General features: G+C 34.8%; 1 protein-coding gene across 6 annotated transcripts in view; it reads right to left on the bottom strand.

Moving 5' to 3' along the window:
* The window catches only part of ANKS1B (ankyrin repeat and sterile alpha motif domain containing 1B), a 422,022-nt gene that overhangs the window by 235,010 nt on the left and 165,321 nt on the right, over positions 1-21,691 (bottom strand). For all 6 annotated transcript variants that reach the window (XM_063396248.1, XM_063396245.1, XM_063396246.1 and 3 more), the window contains exon 12: positions 18,378-18,558. In XM_063396248.1, coding sequence (XP_063252318.1) covers positions 18,378-18,558 — 181 coding nt within the window. The remainder of the gene's footprint in view (positions 1-18,377; positions 18,559-21,691) is intronic.

Genomic DNA, 21,691 nt, shown 5'->3' with positions numbered 1-21,691 from the left:
AAGGAGTAAAAAAAGGAATAAATGTTTCATTTTTCCTTTCACTGCATTATAAGCATGTTCTTAAAATACCATCTTACTGCCTCAGGAAAAGAAATGTTAGCACAAGAATTTCACCTTTTCTCATTGTATAAACTCAACCCCCACAAATATTTTTAAAATATAATTACTGTTTTTGATATTACAGCATCTGATCCAAGACTACTTAATTTTGCTAATACTTTCAAGAAACACACCATTGTTACTTTTTATCTTCCACATATTTCAACTTAATTGACTGGTTAAATTTTGCTGTGTATTAAACAAAGGTATTGAAATTTTCAATTTGCAGTAGAACAAATCAGACTGATAAATTTTATTGAAGTACTGGGCCTACCACTCTCTTTCTGTTGAATCCAAGGGAAGGAGCAGTTCAGTGTCTTTTTATCTAACAAGAGCTCAAGAGTGAAAACCATCAACAGGATTTCTAAAAACTGGAAAAATTTCTCATCAACTGGATTTCAGGAACCCTGCTTCACAGAGGTACCTATCTTTTGGACAAGAATTGATCAGTGTGCAGAGAATATGAAGCTCTAACAGGAGTTTGGCATTTTCTGCACATCTCCATGATACACGTTTTATGTGTGTCTCTTAACAGGCCACACCACTTGTCACTGCTTCAGATTTTCTCTGATAAATCCCCCTTTAAGAACAGAGGCCAATGGAGGCTTGTGTCCTCAGATATGCATCCTCAGTTCTCTGGTTTCACCCAGTGCATCAGCACCAGCTTCATACTTCTGAGGAGAACCCTCAACACAAAATACCACAGATTTTGTCTAGTCCAGGGGAGGTTATTCACCTTTCTCTTAGTAAAGTGCAATGGACAATGCTTTCCTTACAGCTCCCAAGACTGAGAGCTCTGCACAGCCCTAACTGCATTTAGGATAGAAGTGAGGAAGAAAGCACCAGCCACATCCCAGTCTTGGTATTTTACTAGTTGCTCAGGCAACCAGCTCCACTGTGAGGAAACAAAACATGGAAAAAGTAATCTCACTGAATGGAAATCCACTTAATTCAGAATTGGTATCCAGTTTATAAAATAGTGTGATGTTACATAAGACCAGAAAAAGAGTCCAGATTTGATGCAGATTTTACATCAACAAAATTGTAAAAGAACTGATACTGACAACTTGTATAATTTCCAAATGGCATTGAATCATCAAACGCATTGAAACACTAAGAAAGTTGAATTTTAAACTTGCTTATCAGAAAAAAAATAGTCATTGATATTCAGCAACATCTTCATAACAAATAAAGCATTAAAGTATTTGTAACCAATTTCTGTAATACTATACAAGGTTTGTGGAAGCCATTCTGTTTTTAATGTCACAGGAATTTTTATGTCAGTAAGAAATAATGGATAAGATCTTGTAAGTTGAATTACCCATGTAATGTACTGAACAAAAACATGGGCTTTATAGAATCACTGCAATCTGAACACTAAACACTAGTCCTGTTGCAACAAATTAAGGAAGTCATAGCACAGTCCTGGTACCAGCTTTCATTTTTCATGGTTCTGGTGGTCTCAAAAAAAAAAATTCCAGTAATCTGTGTTTGAACTTTTAAAATATGAATTAGTAATGGAACAAAGAATATTAACTACACCATTAATATTCCCTCCCCTCCCAATATTTTAGAAGAAATATTTACAATAAAGGCAGCTCTAATTTTACCAGTCATTCTATAGCTGTATTTTGCAAAGCTTAGTCTTCATAGATGCTCTGAATTTCATTTGAGAAAATTAATATAATTTGACACATAAAGAAATATAGTCAGGGTATGTTAAGCCAGAAGGACAATACAAGCAACGGAAGAGTTGACAAAGTTATAGGAACAAAGCCAGGAGCTCAGTGTTCAGCATATTGAATTACATTAGAAAATAGGAGATGCATGGTCATTCCTTGTATTTCAGAAAGGGGGAAGGGATCCCTCTAAAGACAGAGGATCAGTGATAAAGATGTTAAGGCCACAATGATTAATTCCAGGCAACTGTGTCTTAGAATAAATAATTTTCAAAGCATCAAACACAGAAGAAAAAGCTAAATCATAGCAATGAAGAAAATATTGAAGTAGATACTGCAGCAGTAGATACTCTGTTCTTTCCATATCTCAGTTTAAATGCAAAATGCTAAGAGTTGGCACTTAACCCAGTTTCTCAGCTACATGCTAAACAGACATACTTGGGGTTTTTTGTATGATATCTACTAATAAGAAATCTAACAATAATATGTCACTTACAATAGTGGCTGCATTTCATATTTTATACTTAGTGTAGACATGAGCTTATGTCTCTCTTAAGAGAAAACAAGTATTGCTCTACTGCTGTATCACAGATTAGCTTACAGTCAAGTCCTCTACTGTTGGATATAAGCCTAGAATGTTCTCTTTATTTAATATAAATATTCAAGAATACAGGATCCATACTTCAGCTTTTAAGAGAAATTTAAATTAGTACTTCTGTATTATGTTTTGTGTTAAAATATGGTTATTCTAACAATCACATCTTTAGCTGCTTTACAAATGGAACTGGATCAATCTCTCAGTTTTGCTGGTTTTCCTGTAGTATTTTACTGCCAGCCTCAAAAGCAAACAAAACCAGAACAATTGTCATTAAACAGCACCTTCATTCCTCAATATCACAAACAGAAAGACTTCTATTGTTTGGCTTCACAATGCTATACTATGCATACACTAAAATGTATGCAATAATTCTGTTTGCAAAATAATAATAATAATTCCCCTTGAAAAGAAATAAATTAATAACTAGAAGCACAATCAGTCCCACAACTGCTTTGATGCAAGCATCATGAAACACATTGTAACTACCCCTTACAGGCAGCTTCCTCTGAAGAACACAATGGCAACTATTCAGCAGACTTATGAGCAGTATCACATCTTTTCCTGCCACAGAAATTAAACAATACACTTTCCTTATCTTGCAGTTTTGATAGACAAAGATGTGACCTATATCAGATAAACTGTGATCAGCTTTCGAATGATGCAGGAGCAAGGAGAGAATTAATATCAGCCATAACTGAAGACCTTTTGTTCTTGGTTTGTTTTTCATAAAACATTGAATCTGTGTGGTGGAAACTGTAGGAAAACAGGACTATGCAGAAGCATATAGAAGTATTTGCTTAACTTAGAAGATTGTTTCTCTGCATTAAGTTTATAGATATTTTAATTACGGAAGTATTAATTTTATTTTTTCAGTATAAGTTATATTCAGCAAAGAATGTGCCATTTATTGTATGAATTAATCCTGATTATTATGCCAATAATGCCAAACTAAATCAGTATGTTTCTGTTCTTTAATCAAATCAGCATTACTTGCCTTGCCTGACTCAGTTTGCATTAAGCACATACTTAACACTGGATAACAAAATTATATGCAAAATTTGGGACAAAAAAGTCAAGTAGTGTAGACAGTAAAACAGTTTTAAATGGTACATTTCAATGTTATGGAATTTGAAGAAAGGTTGATATTAGACTGATATTATGAACTGACTCAAATATTTCAAACACAATGATGAAACCTTTGATTAAAAATATTTTTTAGAAACCAACACTGCATCAAAAGATCATAAGAAATCTTGCTTAAACTGAAAGAAATGTCTCTGTACCTAAATTAACACTGACAGCTGTTTCATAAGGGCATGGTTTTTTACTGATATTTCCCTGTAGAAAGCTCAGTTTCATGATAATACAGCAAAACCAGGTCAAAACTTGAAAGATGAGAATATTATGCTGCAAGTTTTTAATGCAGGGTGAGATTAAATTTCCATCTGCAGTTTTTGTGTTCATTTAATGTTACCTGTAATAAATTACAGTACAAATGTCAGTGATTAGAGTACATTTGCAATTTTCTTTTTAAAGATGCAAAAGGAGCTTCATGAACATAGCAACATTTTGAGTATCAATTTAAATTCCTTGGAGTGAATTTTTACCATCTGGGAAATGCTTCACACTTAACTTATTTTCAGTAACTCTTTGCAAAATACCAGGGCAGCACAGTTTTCACCAAGCCTTTCTTTATCACAATTCTATAATTCCAATATGCTATCTAATTATATAAAAATATGCAGAATCACACTTGAACCGTAATTGGGAAAAAATTATCAGTTTTGCTTATTCAGGCTTTGAGCTTAAAACGGCTTTGGTAAATACTTCACTGGAAAGGTACACTCCAATTGATAATCACACTTTTCAAAAGAGTTTTCAATGTTTACTGTGCACCTCTGGGTCCAGAAAGAGGTTTGAAGGGACCAAAAGATGGGATCAAAAGAGAATGCTCTGTAAACTTCTATTTCACAAACATTACACCATACACCATTAAACAATGCAAACACCTTTCAAATTTTGTACAAGCATCTTCCAGCCTATTACATGTCCCCATACAGGGTATTCCAAGGCAGTATATTCTGTTTACTGTTCACAGAAATTCAGACACAGAAGATAATGTCACATTAATTTCTACATGTTTAACATGCTTATTCAAAATTTTAAATTTTATATCATCAACCAAATTCACTAATGTTTTATGTTGACAGAAGCTCCCATGATGGATCCTTAAAAGGAAATGTGTCCTCTCCAACCCAAGACAGAAAGGGATTGTGGAATTTGCACTAGATCTGGGAAGGTTGTGAACAGAATGGTGGCAAAATTAATAGCTTCAGAGATCCAATTTAGGCACTAAAAACTCTAGAACTGTTTCTAGCATGATTCACAGATCCTATCCTAGTGACAACATGCCCTGCATTCACTTTATATGAAATCTTCTTATAAACCATACTAACACAAGCAGATACAATTTACTGAATGCTGCAGCAACAGAAATGATGACACAGAGTTTCATTGTGATGATCTTACAATATTTAAGGGTTCAGAGTTATGCAGAAAATTGGTAAGAAAATGTTCTGAAAACCAGATAGTATTAATGGGACTACAGCTGTGACGGTCTGAACTAGGCATCTCTTTCTATGGTTTTCTATTTATGTACTGCTCTGAATCTACACAGGGCCAGACTGTGTACTGCTCCTGATCCTCTGTGGATGTGTGAAAGCCTGCCACAAGACCTTACACCAGCTAGCAAGACAGCTGTCCAAAAACACCAGACAGAAACTCTCCCTGATTCCATGGTAAGGACTGAAGAGATAAACCAATCCTCTTTTCTTTTGGCATGTTACATCTTACACATCTGAGCAAAAGAGGCGAAGAGGTAACAGGTTCAGATTATTTTGCATAAATTTGCACTGTTAAGTAAAAAATAATAAAAACAGAACATTTTTTCTAATACCTCCATGGTTTTCTAATAGCCACTTATCCAATGGGATTCGAGTTAAATTTATCATTGGCACAACATACAGTGGACAACAGTCCCTCCTCCTTCTCTTATTTCCCAGAGCAGACTGTGTCCAGCTGAGACACACTTCTTTGATGTACCTCCATCAGAAAGCCTTTTTGACTCTGTGCCACAATTTAGCCCATAAAGTTGTCTGATTGCTAAATGTTCAACTTAGAGTACTAAAAGTTCAACTTAAAATAAGGAGTTACATATTATTCTATTATTAATTTTTTTTCCTGAGCAGAGATTGACTTCACATCTGAGGAAGCCACAGAGAATGAGTTATTTCATCTATGGGCAGAAATAATTTTGCTTCTGGCATATACTTCAAAGCAATTTTTAGAATCTGAAACAGAAATGTGATGTAAATGCCCTAAATTGATTGTTAGCCTTAGAGAAACAGGAAGCATGCAGATTTAAATGCCTTTTTAGAGCACAGAAAAATCCCAAGTCTTGTCAGTTAAGCGTGCCAGTCCAATTCAAATCTGTTTTAAATCACTGTTCAGTTCTATCCTGCACATGTTCTACTTTAGAATTATAGATTTAGTTCAGAATGATATCCCACTGGTTTTGAACTAATGTACTTGCCTCCAGTGTTTTTAGAAAGAAAAAGCTCTTCAACACTAGTAATTTTTAATGTATTGGAATCTGATTCTATCTGAAATCTGCTAAATTGAGGAAGAATATTTTCACCAATACCAATAAGCTTTGGATCAGGCCCATAAAGAATTTTAACTGATAATCAGCATTTTAAATACATTTTCTTGCCAAACTGTGTATATTGTCAGTATCAAATATTCTATGACACCTTCCATAGATAACTATATAGGTATAGTTATATATACCTATAACTATAGGTAGTTTGCAGAACATTTTATTTTGAAAAATACATTTGCACATTTTGATATAAACAGTGACTTCAAAGAATAATACAGCATATGTAACTATAGCATGTAATTAAAATTCCCTTATAAACAGTCTAATTTATTTTTCAGGTAGTGAATGAATGATTGATAGCATGCAGAACAGTTTGCTACATCCATTAAAAACATGTACTTGAAAGAAGGATTTTAAAGTATAGATGAGAATTAGCGATCAAACTGCTGGCTACTGTTTTTGTCTTTTCTCTCCTGATTTTGATCTATCTAGTCAATTTTTCTTGTTCTCTTTCTCACAGATTTGACAGTATTTCTAAGTTTGAATACAAAATACTTCTAAATTTCTCATCAGATTTAGCATAATCATACTAAAGACATTTAGTTAAGAGAAAAACTGGACTTAATGCCATACCTTCAGTTTATTTTAATTTTCTTTCTCAGGGTTCCAGATGATGAGGGATATAAGGAATGCTAAGACTTACATTTCTTTTACAAGAGATGTTTGCTTAGAAAAGTTTTTCTTTTATTTTGTATCATCACAGTCCTTATTCTTGTGTTATCAGACTTAGGACTAAGACAACTGAAAGCTGTGCAATACAGTTAACATATTTTTACTATTTTGCGTATTTTTTCCCTAATGAAAAAATACTACTTTAATGACAGTATTTAGTAATCAATTCTTTAGGCTTAATTTGCTTACAGATATGATGCTAATTGTACAAGATCTGCTGTCTATGGTGCTGAGGCAGAATTTAATTATGCACGGAGTGATGGGTGGGTTTTATATGTTCAATACTATTGTAATTCAGGATCTGAATATGGGGTTTGGAAGCATGAATGGTCTTATGGGTTATGACACAGAAGAATGGAACAGGAGGAGAGCGCATATCCAGTAACTAAGCTTGGTTTCCAAGTGCTAAGAGTGCATAGAGCTCCCATAAAAAGGAATAAAGCTCTCATAAGGAAAACACAACATGACATCTAATTATAATGAGAAGTTAAAAACTTATTCAATGCATAATAATCTATGGTCATTTAAATCCCAAAAGGCAAAGAAAGGCAACAACTATATGACACTTTCTAAAGTAATTGTGCTGATTATTTACATAGCTCATGTAAGTATTTAGGGCAACTCAATATCATCCTCAGAGTAATTAGAGGCAGAGTAGTTTAGACCAAAAATATATGACATTATTAAAACTCAAAGAGTATAATTGAAAAATCTAAAACATTGAAGTATGCATTAAGAGTGTTTACTTCATCAAGATTCCAGGTAAACACCATCAGGAGACATTCTTGCTTCAATGTTGTGTGTACCTCATTTTGTGATAGTGGTTTGCTTTCACTGACTGAGAAAAAATGTTTCCCCATGGCTACTGTTGCCATAGGTGATGTTTCAATTGCTGCTTTACTGTGGAAGAATGTTCTTGAGAGAAGGAATATATCAGTTCAGAATTTTCTGAAATCCTAAAATAATCATGTGTGATTATTTCCTGAAATAATCATTAAGACACATTATGACACTTGATTGGAATTTGAAATAGGTCTGTTCCAAAATTTTTCTATAAAAGTAAATGAGGCACTTAGTACCTCGGTACTGCTCACCTTATCTTTAATTGAGATTAGTGTTATTTCCATTTCCCCATCATTTTCAATGTGTAACTATATGATAAAAGGCAACACATCACTCAGGCATCAATGCTCTTGTAGTACCTTATCAAGAGTTTACTCTTAGCATTCCTATGTGGACGGTAACCAACTGCTCCATCTTCATTTCACCGTGAAGCAGATAAATTCAGCACTTGCCATAGAGTAAAAGCACAAAGATAACAGCAGATGGGGGCTGGTTACTTGTTAAACCACCAAAGCACAGCTGCCTAAACTCTATTACAAATTCTTAATACACTGTGCAAAGAGAACTTTCCCTGACAACATGTAGACACCACAGGTACGCAGATATGGGCTGTCAGTTCTACTGGCTCGGCATTACATCATCGAGGGGGATTTTGCCTATACTAGAGTATGGTAAGCTCAGAAGAGGAGTACATCACTCAAAGGGAATGAAAAGACAGACAGACCATATATCACTTTACAATATGAGAAACAAAATGGTGATGAATATTTATTATTCTGTGGTCATGATATAAAACTACCTCCTAAGTCACAAAAAAACTTGGGGGAGAATAGTTCATGCAGTACGTGCTGCTCTGAGAAATGATGTCTCCTTTTAGCTTCATGAAAAACACCTGGTAATACAGGGAAAAACAGTCTTCCCTATTCCCTGAACCTCTATTTTCAGCACTATTTTCTCTCCTTTACGTTACTATTTTTTTTTTCAGCATCTCCTTTCTCTTGCCTATGAAGATGACATAGAATACCTTCCCAGAGGAGGAAAGGAAGGGAGTGCAATTTTGAGTATCACCTCACTTTATCTGAGAGATATGAACTAGCTTGCAAGTAGGTAGAGGTTATTCTAATTGCTTGGATAGACAGCGATTCAAATAATTTAATATTTATGGTTTTAACATTTAACTCCTGGAATTGTTCCCAGAAAAAAAGAGCAAAACAATAAGCTTGGTCATACAAAACTTGTATCTCATAGTTAGGCTTTCTGATATTTGACATGGTAAAAGGGACAATTAGAGCTTTTTCTACAGCTGAAATATTCAGAATCTCTCATTTCTCATTGTTTTCCTTCATCTCATTTTAATGGTTAATAGGAGCTCATTTGTACTGAAAACTTACAGGTGCATCTGCATTAGTGTTTTAGTTTGGCTGGGAAATCTCTCCACTGTTCTATTTATGGTGGTTTTGTTCACATCCTGGAGCAATCTTGAAGTATCTTCCTTATGGCGAAGATTAAGTGGGAATGTGGGCTCAAATGTGAGTGCTATACCTTTGTTTACTTTTACATTATTTACATGATTTGTTCTTCCATAATCTTTAAGGTGCCACTAGACTTTCAAAGCCAAAATTTTAAGATACGGCAAGGATCTGTATGATACACAGGATTCATTTGAAGGATATCTGATTTTTACTTTTGCCTTAGGAATAGCAACATTGAACTGCCTCTTAGAGGACTGCTGCGTAGGGAAAAGTTGGTTTTTCATAAATTCAGCCCATTTATCAGAAATAAAAGTTCCCAGTGACAACCACATGGTCCTACTCTGAGAAATTCCAAATTAGAAATAAAAAAGCAAATTAACCTTTAATCATTTGTTATTGAATTCTTTCTACTAAATATTGAATTATTATTCAATTACAGTATCTGCTTATAGTATTCTATGGAATCCAGTGAACACTAAAACTGAATACACTTACACCTACCTTTCTCCTGATTAAAATTCATGTAAGCTTAGCATAGCAGCATCACAGAGTCACGATATACGCTGAGCTGGAAGGGACCCACAAGGGTCATCGAGTGCAGCTCCTGTCCCTGCAGAGCACCATCCCCGAGAGTCACATCCTGCTGAGAGCATTGTCCAGAGCTCCCTGAGCTGTGTCAGGCTGCTGCTGTGACCACTGCTCTGGGGAACATGTTCAGTGCCCAAACACTCTCAGGGTGAAGAACCTTTTTCTAATATCCAACCTAAATCTCCCCTGACACAGCTTCAGGTCCTTCCCTTGTGCCCTGTCACTGGTCACCACAGATAACTAACATTACAGTTCTCAAGCATGTCTACATATATATATGTGTGTGTGCGTGTGTGTGTGTATCTGGTATCTTGATTCTTTCATGAATTTAAAAGCTGCATGGGGAGCATTATATTTGAAGAAAACTTCAAATTTAAATTTTAAAAAGCAGGCATACAGGGCCCCAGAGATATATTGAAATGAAAGTAGATTTTTAATTAAAGTTGTACTAAAATGGTACAGTGAAATTATATTTTGCATGTCTTTGTGTTTTCACATATAGATTGAGGTTTTGCATGGAGATTTTTCTTTCTTGACAAGCAAACATCTTGTAAACAATTGCACAAAGACATACTTCTCTCTACAGCCGCTTAGAGCCTGACTTGTGCCAGAAACACAGATCCCATTATCAAAGCTACAATCTACATGATACTTTAAAAAGAGACTGCACATAATATTACATTGATCATCAGAAGTGTGACACAAACTCTTTGGGGTGTGTTGCCTGTATTGTTGACAAAAATGGATTCTGCCAGGAAGAATTATAGAGAATCTTGCCATTCTACGAGATATTCTGGAGGGACCAATTCTTAAATATTTTCTTAAAAATAAAATCCATAGGAGAAAAATAATATTATTCCTTTGAGCTGTACAAGATTGATCCAGTGTTCTTTCTAAAGAGGGCACTGCAGCATGACTTATTTATTAAGAAAGCATATACAATGCCACTACAGAGTAAGTCTTCAACACTTTCATCCTTGTAAATGCAGAAACAATAAATAGCTGCTAATGAGATCTACACAACACCAACACAAGTGAAAATAAGAGTTTTCTTCTAAATTATTTTACAAAGGTCTTCCTTTGATATAAGAAAAATATGCATAACTAGAAAAAAAAAATCCAAGAGATTAGCTCAGTTGGTCAGAGCATACTGCTAATAACATCAAGATTGTAGCTTCCATCCCCGTATGGACCAGTCACTTAAGAGTTGGACTTTGTGGGTCCCTTCCAGCTCAGAATATTCTCTGATTAGAAAATCATTCTATGTCTCAGGAACTGAGAATCTTAGTTCTATGAAGACTGCTGTTCAAATGCAGAAAATTGGCATCAGATGGTGTCACAGTTTACTGGGTAAAAATGACACAAATGAAAGTTCTAGTACATAAACAGTGGACCCACTTTTCAGCCTTCTGAGATTTGAAATTATTATTGAAACAAAAGATGGAACTCCCTCATGGTAATTAGATCCTTAGTTAAATGTGTAATTCCTTGCAAAATTCCTTGTGGGAACAAAATCTGTAAATGGGTCACATGGAATATGGATACATTCATAGAACATACATCTAGTAATGTAATACAGAAAACATCCAGGAGGTACTTGGGCTTAGGAGGACCTTGGGCAGCGAAAAAAAGGCTGTAACGTTCTGCAGAGGCGTCACTAAGCCATTGTTTTGCAATTACACATTTCATAATTGGCCAAATATGGCACAGGGTAGATAAAACTTTACTCTTACTCAGACCAACCATATTATTTTCTGTCCTGTTTCTGCTCAACTTATGAGAACTTATTCATTTGGGTATCTGACAGTTCTGACATATTTTCAGAGTACAGCTTTGTATCTTTCCCAGACATGTCCATGTGCACTCTTCTTCAAATAAGTAAGTCCAGGCTCCCAGTGAACGCTCTAGACAGATCTAAGAAGATACTTAATCTCTCACTATGTAAAAATTAGAAATGGAAAAAAAAATCCTTTCCATTCATTCAACTGTACCATTAGAGCTACATTACAATTATAAATACAAACTGAAAAATCATATACAGAGCTTGTATGATCATGTGCTAAATTAGGTGTTAACATATAGTGTTTCTGTGGATTTTCAAAGAAATTTTGAGAGTTTCAATTCTATTATATACTGAAATTGTACAATCATTTCTACCAAAAAGGTAGAAAAGCTCCCAAAGGCAAGGAATATTTTTGAGTTTTTTAAACCTGCCACTATTTTTAAAAATTATAATTACAAATCAAACTAGCCTCTGTATAGAAGTTATTCACTATAGCAAGAACCAGATGCAAATATTTAACCTTGGTTTACAGTAAGATCTACTAAGTCATTCTGAAACCATTAATGAATTTGTCTCAGATTTATTGACCAAATCCTGCTGAAAAAGGGGCTTTTAAGGCTGGAATCAAAATTCTGGAACTCATAGCATCATATCCATTTTAGGAAAAATCACAGGGGCTATTCCAGAATGAGGGAGACTGGTGTTAAGTTTTTAGCTTTCACTAAATGGCATCAAAGTTTAGTTTTCCACAAGAACATTGCCATCAGCAATTTAGTCGTATATTTGTCACATTTACATTGTCCAGCTAGAGCTGTTTGTAAAATACATAATTAGTTAGCTAATGAGGAAGACTGACTCTACCCTAAGTTTCGGATATTCACCAAAGGTAAAGAAGTCTTGTTTTCCCACCCCCAGTTTTTTGTACAGCTTGGAACAACATAAGAGAAAGGATTGTTACATCAAATGATACTAACATTACAATTGGGCAGCAAGGAATAATCAAAAAGAAAGGTATCTAATGAGTTGCATGCAAGAAAGAGAAACAAAATTGTCTTTCATTTCATTATGGCCTTAGGAGAAAGCTTTTTTTTTTTTTTTTCCCAGTTACTGACTGGTATGTTATACAGAGAGCTTTTTGTTTTCTCTTAAAACTGGATATCACTAATTATACTCAAGGGACTAAAATTTCTTTAAAAAAAAAACAGGCACATTTTTGCCATTTCCTTCAGTTCTAATCATCTCACATAGGGCTTGGAAATACAGTTGGTGAGTAGAAAGCTTTCTAAAAGATACAAAGGACAAGAAGCAGAAAAGCAATTAAATATGAATAAGAGGACACGACCCAGGAAAAGAAAAAGAAAATTGAAATATAAGACAGAATATGCTAAAGAATGTTGCAATCAGTTTAAGTACATTCACAGGGTAAAAGAGAACTATACTGCAAACAATATAGTGAGGAATTGAAGACTGAGACATCCTAGTGCTCTTTGCTCATTTCCTTCATCTCACAATGGCAATTCTTCTGACCGATGAAGTGATGAAGTTTTTAAGAGCATCCCTCCACAGCTTGGTCAATCTTATTTGCAAAACATCCAATGGAAAGATAAGGGAACAATACAAGGCATGGTGACAGCCCAAAGACTAAAACAATCTGTCTCTGCAAATGGTCCTGCTATAAGCTAAGGAAGTATTTTGCTTTTGGCTCAGTAAAACACCAAACCAAAACAGTGAAACAAAGAGCTGACTAAGATGACAATCAGATAAATATGAGTATTGTCTATAGTTACTCTGCTTCTAGAAATGGCTAAGAATTGTGACACATTACAGAAAATATTTTTTCTTTTGACCTAACATGTCAGGATAGTTTTTAGACCTGGGAAAAACTACATTAAATTTAGATAAATTACATTTTTAATTATATTGCTTCTAACAACTGCACTCATAACCTCAAAAGAAGGTTCCTCAAAAGAAGGTCCTTAGAAAGTCCTTCTTGACTTAATATGGTAGTATCTGTTGTTCCCTCAGGGAATCATTTTATGATGTGGTGAAACACTTATTTATCTGTGCTGACACCTCTCAAGAAGGGGGATGTATGCAACTAAATTAAGTATAAAAGATTTTAATAGTTGCAAATAGACATGTATACAAACATGCATACACTGCAGCAAGCTTCACATCATGCTTACTTTAGAGGCAAAAAAGGATTCAGAGAAATAGCTAACTCCTGAACTGACAGTAGTGTAACACAGTGTTCCGAATGATCTTAAAGGAAATTTTCCCCACTTTTAGGACAGTGTGTAAAATTTGCATCTCCAGCATCATCACAGCATTGCTCTATTTCCCACCTTCCTCCTTGCCAGACTGAAGCCTAAGAATACAGGCTTTCAAAATTAGTAAATATCTTAAGTATTACAAGGGATTTTTCCCCCCTGTATTGTCAATAATTGCTAACTGGCTTTATTCATAGTAGGCAAATAATGTGAGTGAAAAGAGCAAATCCCGTGAAGAATAGCCATTTGAATAAAAGACAGGCAGGCACATGACTCAACACATGCCTTTCATCATGTGGTCAGATGGTTCAGAATTTGATTTGAAAAGAGATAAGCTGTGCACGTCATTTCTTGTCTGATTAATAGATCTAGTGCTTTATCTGACAACACAGATTCTAGACCCATCTGCAGTTTGAGTCCCTCAATATGCTTGCTACAAATTATTTCCATATTACTTTACTAATTTTTAGCAATTGGAATGTCCACATAGTGAGTGACATGTGAGACAGTTTGTTTGGAGAGCAGGTTCACATAAACAACTAAGCAGGCTTAGCCCAGATAATTCCCTTAAACCTGAGAAAATACTGAATGACAACACTGCAGAGGCATTGCTGAAGGGCTGGGTAACATTGTCATGAACTTTAAACTGGAATAATATAGTTAATTCCAAGGAGATTACTTTTAAGTTCAGGTGGCATGAGATTCAGGGGCATATTGTATCTAATGATTCATGCAAGCACTAGCACAAACCAATTTCTAGGAAAGAGGTGCATTATTTTTGACTGGAACATCAGGAATTGGTTTCATCCACAACTTTGCAGGTATTGCCTCAGAAGACCTTTACACCACTGGATTTTTGGACATGTGGACATGTTGGATATATTTATAACATTGAGATATGATTAAAATGAGCTTCATGAAATACATTGCTTTGAAACTGGACTGTGAAAAGACAATAATAGTTAACAAAGAGAAGTTTATAATATGAATCAACCCTACATTTCGCTGTCCCTGTGGGACAGACTATGTCTTGCCTTGGATAACTGTGCAAAGGCTGAAATTAGAAGCAGCAAAAAGAAGGGCAACATGAGGAGACCTCAACATGCTACATCTGCTGGACAAGTCAATCCGAACAAAAAATAAACTGTAGGAGACAGTACTGAGTATGATCCCCAGTAGCAGTTCCTGGAAGATCTCTACTATGGCTTACTAATTGCACTCAGTTGAACTTAGCTATAAATTATAGGGAAAAACAGATTGTCTTCACAGATGAAAAGGTTCAAATTAACCTGTTTTGAAGAATGCCTTGGCAAAATTTTTTGCATTGTAATTAAGAAGATGATGAAGAAAATGAAAAAACAAAGAAAAGAGGGCCTGAAATTGATCTTCAAAGCCATTTAATCTGGAAAAGAGTTTTTAATCAATAACAAATTGGTACAGACAAGTAATACCACTTTTTTAGCTCTTACCTCACTAGATGTACAGGTGTCTGGATAAAGGAGATGGGAATGCTTTCTCTACCAAAATTTGTTGATTATTCCTATGTCATTATAAGCCAATATTTTCCCCTTTCTCTATCACTTGAAAACCATGTGTTCTTTTTCTAATTAGTGAGGCTCTGTTAACAAAGACAGTGTACCATGAACTTACATACAGCACATCTAAAAAATGCTCTAGCAATAAAATTCACTTTCTTCTTTGTATTCCTTTCATTTTGTATTTCACTTCTAGTGACTTCAAAACCTTTTATAATTGAAGAAACAAGAAGAAGAATTGAAGATTCTACATAGACATCAGAGTTTGATCTTTTCATATCAGTCTTAATATATGAGAAAGTAATGTTGAATGAGAAAGCAATGTTGACAAATATGTGACCTACTTCAAAGAGCAGCTTTGCTATTGTCACATAAAAAAATATTCCCTCACCAGAATAAATTGTGACTGTATAGAGGAGTGCAACATAGCCAAGAATTTTAGGCCTGATCACTGAAACAAGTTTCTAATTCTAATGGGCTGTATTTCTTGATTATCTCAAAAGAAAAAGACAAAACTGCAAGTTTTAAGCATTTAGGGCTGCTTTTGATTCTGAAATAGGGCTTGTGAGATAGAAAAATTTCATCAGATATGTACTGTAAAGAAAGATCTGAAGACACTTATAGAAGGAATCAAAGGTGTGACTCAAATATAATTGTTTTCAAAAGTAGAAGAGAAAAATTATAGTCTACACACTAAAGATTAAATTCTTGAATTGCACATTCTGGGCCGTTTTAAGGAAGAATGTAGCCTTTTCAGATGTATTAAATGATGTATCTCACAGTCAGAGAACATGGCATAAAAGCAGTAACAGCTACATTAAGGTCCTCTCCAGTGGAGACAGACTTTCCAACTAAGAGATAAACTCAGTAAATAATTCTCTACCACAACAAGATGAGAGAAAAATTGTATCCTCTTTTACAATGAATAGCATACTTAAATTATTGAAAAGGTACAGATCTTCATGGACAGAAAAGAAAGATTGTAATGAGATTACCTTCAGACATCTGCTGATATTTTTGCTGCATACATGAATCTGAGTACAGACCTATTTTGTGATAAGAAACAGAATGAGAACCTCTGCAGAACTGTCTTTTTAATTTCATGGCCCAATTATACTCAGGACAAGAAGACATAATGAAATTATATAGGTTAGGGAAAGATCCATTATTTGTACTGATCAAGCAAAAATGAAAAAGAAAATCATCCAGACTGACAGTTTCAGCTGCAAGTGTTGATTGTGCCAAGCTGCTGCTACCAAAAGGCCAAAGTTCTGTTGCCTTGAATCTTTAAGATTTACGGTTTCAAGAGAACTTCAGGGATATACAAAACAAGGCAGAGAGATCTATTAGACAGGCATTTCCCTGAAAGCCCAGGCTGCCCTCTCCTGGAGCGAATTATCTCGCACATTTGTGGTCTTAGTTCATGGTCAAAGTAACAAACAACAATCACCTGATTATCAGGTATTTAATTTTTCATGCGTCTTATCTAAGAGAACACCTACTAAACATGTATTCAGATGATCAAGAAAATTACATGCATCTTGCCGGACAGAATTACATGCAGAAATTACTTCCCTGTGCAATACAGTAATTAGAAGTTTCTGAGTGTAGTCCATTATAGACTTAACCAAAGAAGGTAAGAGTCAAGCTAATCCAAATACTATGAAGAACTTTAACAGAATTGTGCAACAGCAGAAATCTGGAGAAGTTAATTATCTAATGTCATTAAATTTTCTTTCTGTTTTCTTATCTTCGCTTTTAAACATCAAAAAATATTTAGTATCATTCAACTATCCAGAATAAAAGTGTGATTGCTGAGGAGAATTTACAGTAGAAAAAAACAGAGCAACAGAAAACACCCAGTACATTAAAGAACGAGCCCAGACCTAGGAATAAAAGATACCATTCAAATTGATTATTTCCAGTTAAGTCTGAAAACCTTTGCTATATCCATGATATAAGCACATTCTTTAGTTTCAAAGATATGTACACATATTATCTTTGTTTATATTATAATCCAAAAACACAATACGAATAATCTCTGATCATTTTAACTCTCTCTTCATCAAAGAAGATAGGATTTCTCATCCTTGTTTCACAATAATTCCCTAATCATACAGTTTTCTATTGATCCAGCCATGAAATTATTTTTTTAATCATTTGAGAGCAATACTTTTCATAACTTTTAAACTCTACCAATTAGGAATGGAGAGGATTGATCTCATTTCAAGACCAGTGCTACAAAAACCAGTTCATAACTTTGCACTGAATTTCAACATTTGCATTATTTTTAATTTACAGTAATTTACTCTTATTTATATATTAAATACAATAGCCTTTTAAACTTGATCTGCATATCCCATAAACTAGCTATCAAAGTTATTAATTTCAATGCATCGGCTTTCCCAAAAACTATACCCTTCTTTCACAAATTTAGCCTAAATAAAGCAACTTTTATATGGAATTTGAAGGGATGAAGGCAAATGCTTGGTTTGCTGTGAATTTCCCATCCTTGAAGCTTTGCTCTGTGAAAAATGAAATATTTTAATCCTTTTTAAAGCATTTTCAATATGTAAATCTCTATTTACAGATAAAACTTTCCCTGTTACAATCACACTATCTACCTATTCAACTCTTATCATCAGAGTAAATACATTGAAGTTTTACTTTAATGAATCCCATTACTACTTCAGGAACAATCACAGGTTTCTTAGAAATCTTCCCTTCCACATCTTTACTGGTGGTTACATAATGATTTCTTATTACATTTTTTCAACTTAAAATTCTTATTGGAATGTACTGACCACACAATGATGAAACGATGCACAAATCATCATAATTTCAAAAGCTAAAATACATAGGCTTTAGCCAAGTCTGGACATAAAAGGGTTTTTTATTCAAAATATAATATTCAGGAAAAAAGTATGTCTCATAATACTGGTCATAAAATATCAGAACTCTTTGTAGAGTAGTAAGAAAAAAAAATCAGGAATAATTCCATGTATTTATGATAAGCATATTTTACTACCTAAGAAAACAGCAATTCCAACTTAAACCCAAAGACCTGAACTTTTATAAAGCTTTGTTGATAGACAAAGTAAGCTTTTTTTTCTATACCTGGAAGTTCTTTCTCTTCAAGACTGTATTGCAGAGATCCAAAGGAATAATTAGCTGGACTGATTGCAGGAGTAGAAATAAAACTTGCACAGCCAATGGATGGGTTGATTTCAAAATAATTGTGGCTGTGATTCATTCGGTGAAATTCCAGAGAAGATACTATGGATGTACGTTGCTTTGGCTACAAGAAAAATAGAAGTTGGGCATGAAAAATACAGACTTTTTGTATCATTTTCATCACTTGACATTTAATAAACCTATCTTTCTCTGTTTTTACTGTATTTGACTCAAAGGTTATAGTAGTAAAAATCATTTCATATGACAAGCTGTGGTGTGTAGAGATAATTTCCTTCTAAAATCTGGATTAATCTTTATTAGAAAAAATCATATCTTCATTCTAATCAATTTAATTCAACATAAAATAGGCCTTTACAGCCTTGCATATAATAATTTCTATCATCTTTTGATAAGAAAGGGAGCTCTTCACCAGCTGCATTGCTCGGTACATCTTGCAAAACAATTAGAGTGCTGATGCCTGTATAATGAAGTTTACTAAATAATACCAAGTGCCCATCACTCCAAAGTCACCCTCTGCTGTTTATTCCATTTATGAGTATGCCTCAAATATTCAAAGACTCAAATGTCTGGAAGCTTAAGGGAAAAATGTCAGCTTGAAAAACATACAAGAAAATCAAACTTTCTGCATAAGTTTTCATGGAACAGTTAAAAACTTGGTACTACTTTATTTCAAATATTTACTTTCAAAGCAATCCTCTGAGCAGACCCCACATAATTGCTGTGCTTTGGATTGCAGAGCAGCGTGAGAAATTAATTTCTTTTGGGTGGATCTATACCATCAGGTGTAGCAATTTAATCTATATAATGTGTTCATCAGGTCAGCAACAACTTTTTCATTACATGGACTTGTTCCCATTGCTCTGGACTATTTACTAGTACAGGCATAACCTTAGTGCTCAGTATCACAGTTTTTAAGCCACAGACCACTGCTGGTTTGCAATGTCATGCTAAATAGTCTGTTGCAGCACTCATTTTGTGGAACTCATGGGTTCCATACCCAAAATACCCAAACCCCACAATGCTCCTTGCTGCTTCAAGATAAAGACCTGAAACATTAAACTTCTTCAAAACAGAGGAGGGCCTGCATCCACGTTTATAGCTGTCTGTGTATTTATTTCACAATAGAGAAAAATATCCAGAAATTCTGCCTTGGAAAACCAAACCTGGGCAAAAATAGAAAAAAGAGAGTAAAAGATGCTTCACCTCTTCCTGTTCTAGCATGTCAGGCTTAACATGTCAGAATATTTGTAAGGGTCAAGAATTTGTTCCTTTATTAGTGTCAAGACCTAATTATTACCTTTGGGAGCAACAAGATCTTCCTTCGACCATGAAGGTATCCACCACCCCTTACCTAGAACTACCTGTTAAAATACAGTTTATCCCAGTGGAATAATTTTCAAATTTGTTTTTGGTCTATTTAATTTTTAGGTTACAAGTCCTGTAATGTTTGTGTTATAAATACCAACCCAGGTTCTTTTCACTAAAAATTCACCCTTTCTATTGGAATGTCAGACAGAAAAATTCAATAGAATTAGGTCTGTATAATGTCGATTATTTCTTAAAGTTGTGTTAGGCACCATGTAAATTAACTAAAGCATGTCATGCTAAAACTGAGAAAAAAGAGAAAATTGGGCAATCATCTAGAAGTCATCTATGGTCTAAGAGGGGACTTACTTTCTTTAATAATTAAAACCAGTTTCTGCTTTGACAGCCTGACTCAGAGGTCTAGTAATTTCATGGGAGAGTTCAATGAACAGGACAGACTCCAACATCAAACAGTGTGGTTGGAAGTCATTGTTTGGGATCTGAGCCAAAATAACTCTCAGATCAGACCAAAAACATTCATCTGTATTAATTAAATCTAAATGGCACACTTTTGCTAGACAACAGATTCATGAATGACCTAATTATTTCTAAAACTGAAAAAGGTCTCTGGTCATTTAGGAGTATGTTTCCGGCCCTTTCTCAAGCAATGGTGTCTTCGCAGATTTGCAGGACTTGAACTCCTGTTTTGAAAAGGGGACATTTCTCTTGAGGTGAGAACATGAGGTGTGGTATCTCTGGTTATTTTTAAGCTGAGACAGTTCCTGCCTAAATGGGCAGCTGGAACTGTCCAGCTTTGTCTCCCAAAGCAGCTCCAAAGGCAACTGTCCTGGCCTTTGTCTAGACAGGCCTCCAGCCACTGTTTTGTCTGTGTGCCCCTTTCTTAGAGGCAGAATAAAAGCAACTGATACACCATTTGGCCTTTCAGTATCTTATTTTGGACTTGGGCATTATTATTACTGACTCAGAGAAACATATCTCAGTTTAATATGTCTTTCCAATCTAAGGCTTCTGCAGAGAACCTCTTTCAGCCTCTGGTACTCTATAGCATTACACTGCTGCTACACTTTTTGGACTTAACAAGGTCCATCTGTCAACATGTGCCAATAATTTTTCTACAAAATTAGTCAGGAATCCATCATCTAAGCCTTTGTAGCTAACTAAGAAATTAGAGGAACCAGAGGAATGTTTTGCACTTTTGCTGTGTCCTGTAAAATGTTATACTCTTAAAGTACACTAGTTGTTCATTAATATATGCTATGAGAGACTCAGCAAACCAGTTTGGGCTGAGTGTATCTCTCAGCCTTTATCTCTCTAAAGCACTATCTGCACCAAAAAAAAAAACCAAAAAACACCACAACCAAAAAACAAACAAACAAACAAAAACCACCAAACAAACAAACAAAACAACAAACAAAAACAACCCAACAAAAAACCCCGAAACAAAAACAAAACAAACAAACAAACCAACCAACCAAAAAAACCACCAAAAAAACCCCAAAAAACCAAAAAAAAAACCCCCACGCACAAAAAAACCTCAAAACCAACACCAAAACACACCAAACCAGTAGAAATAATCAGTTTTTTTTTCTCTACAGTTAGGATTAAATTCTGTTCCCACTATTGTCAACTAAATTTCCAGCATAGCTATTTACATCTACCCATCTCAACTGACTGTTGAGATCTAGTCAATAAAATCAAGATCTAGTCAATAGCATCAAGAGTTCAGAGAATAACTCACCCCAGTCCCCTTGGTATTGCTTCCCTTGCCTTAATGCAAGTACCTACCATCACTGCAGATTCCTTAGGGCATCCCACCTGGCCTCCAGCTGCCATTCAGAAGGGTGCAGGTCTCCCCTATATATGCCCTGTACAATACTTGACAGTCTCCACGTGCATTTCAAACACACCTC

The sequence above is a fragment of the Prinia subflava genome, chromosome 4 (genome assembly GCF_021018805.1).
Source record: "Prinia subflava isolate CZ2003 ecotype Zambia chromosome 4, Cam_Psub_1.2, whole genome shotgun sequence".
NCBI lineage: Eukaryota > Metazoa > Chordata > Aves > Passeriformes > Cisticolidae > Prinia > Prinia subflava.
This window is presented reverse-complemented; position numbering and strand designations above follow the sequence as displayed.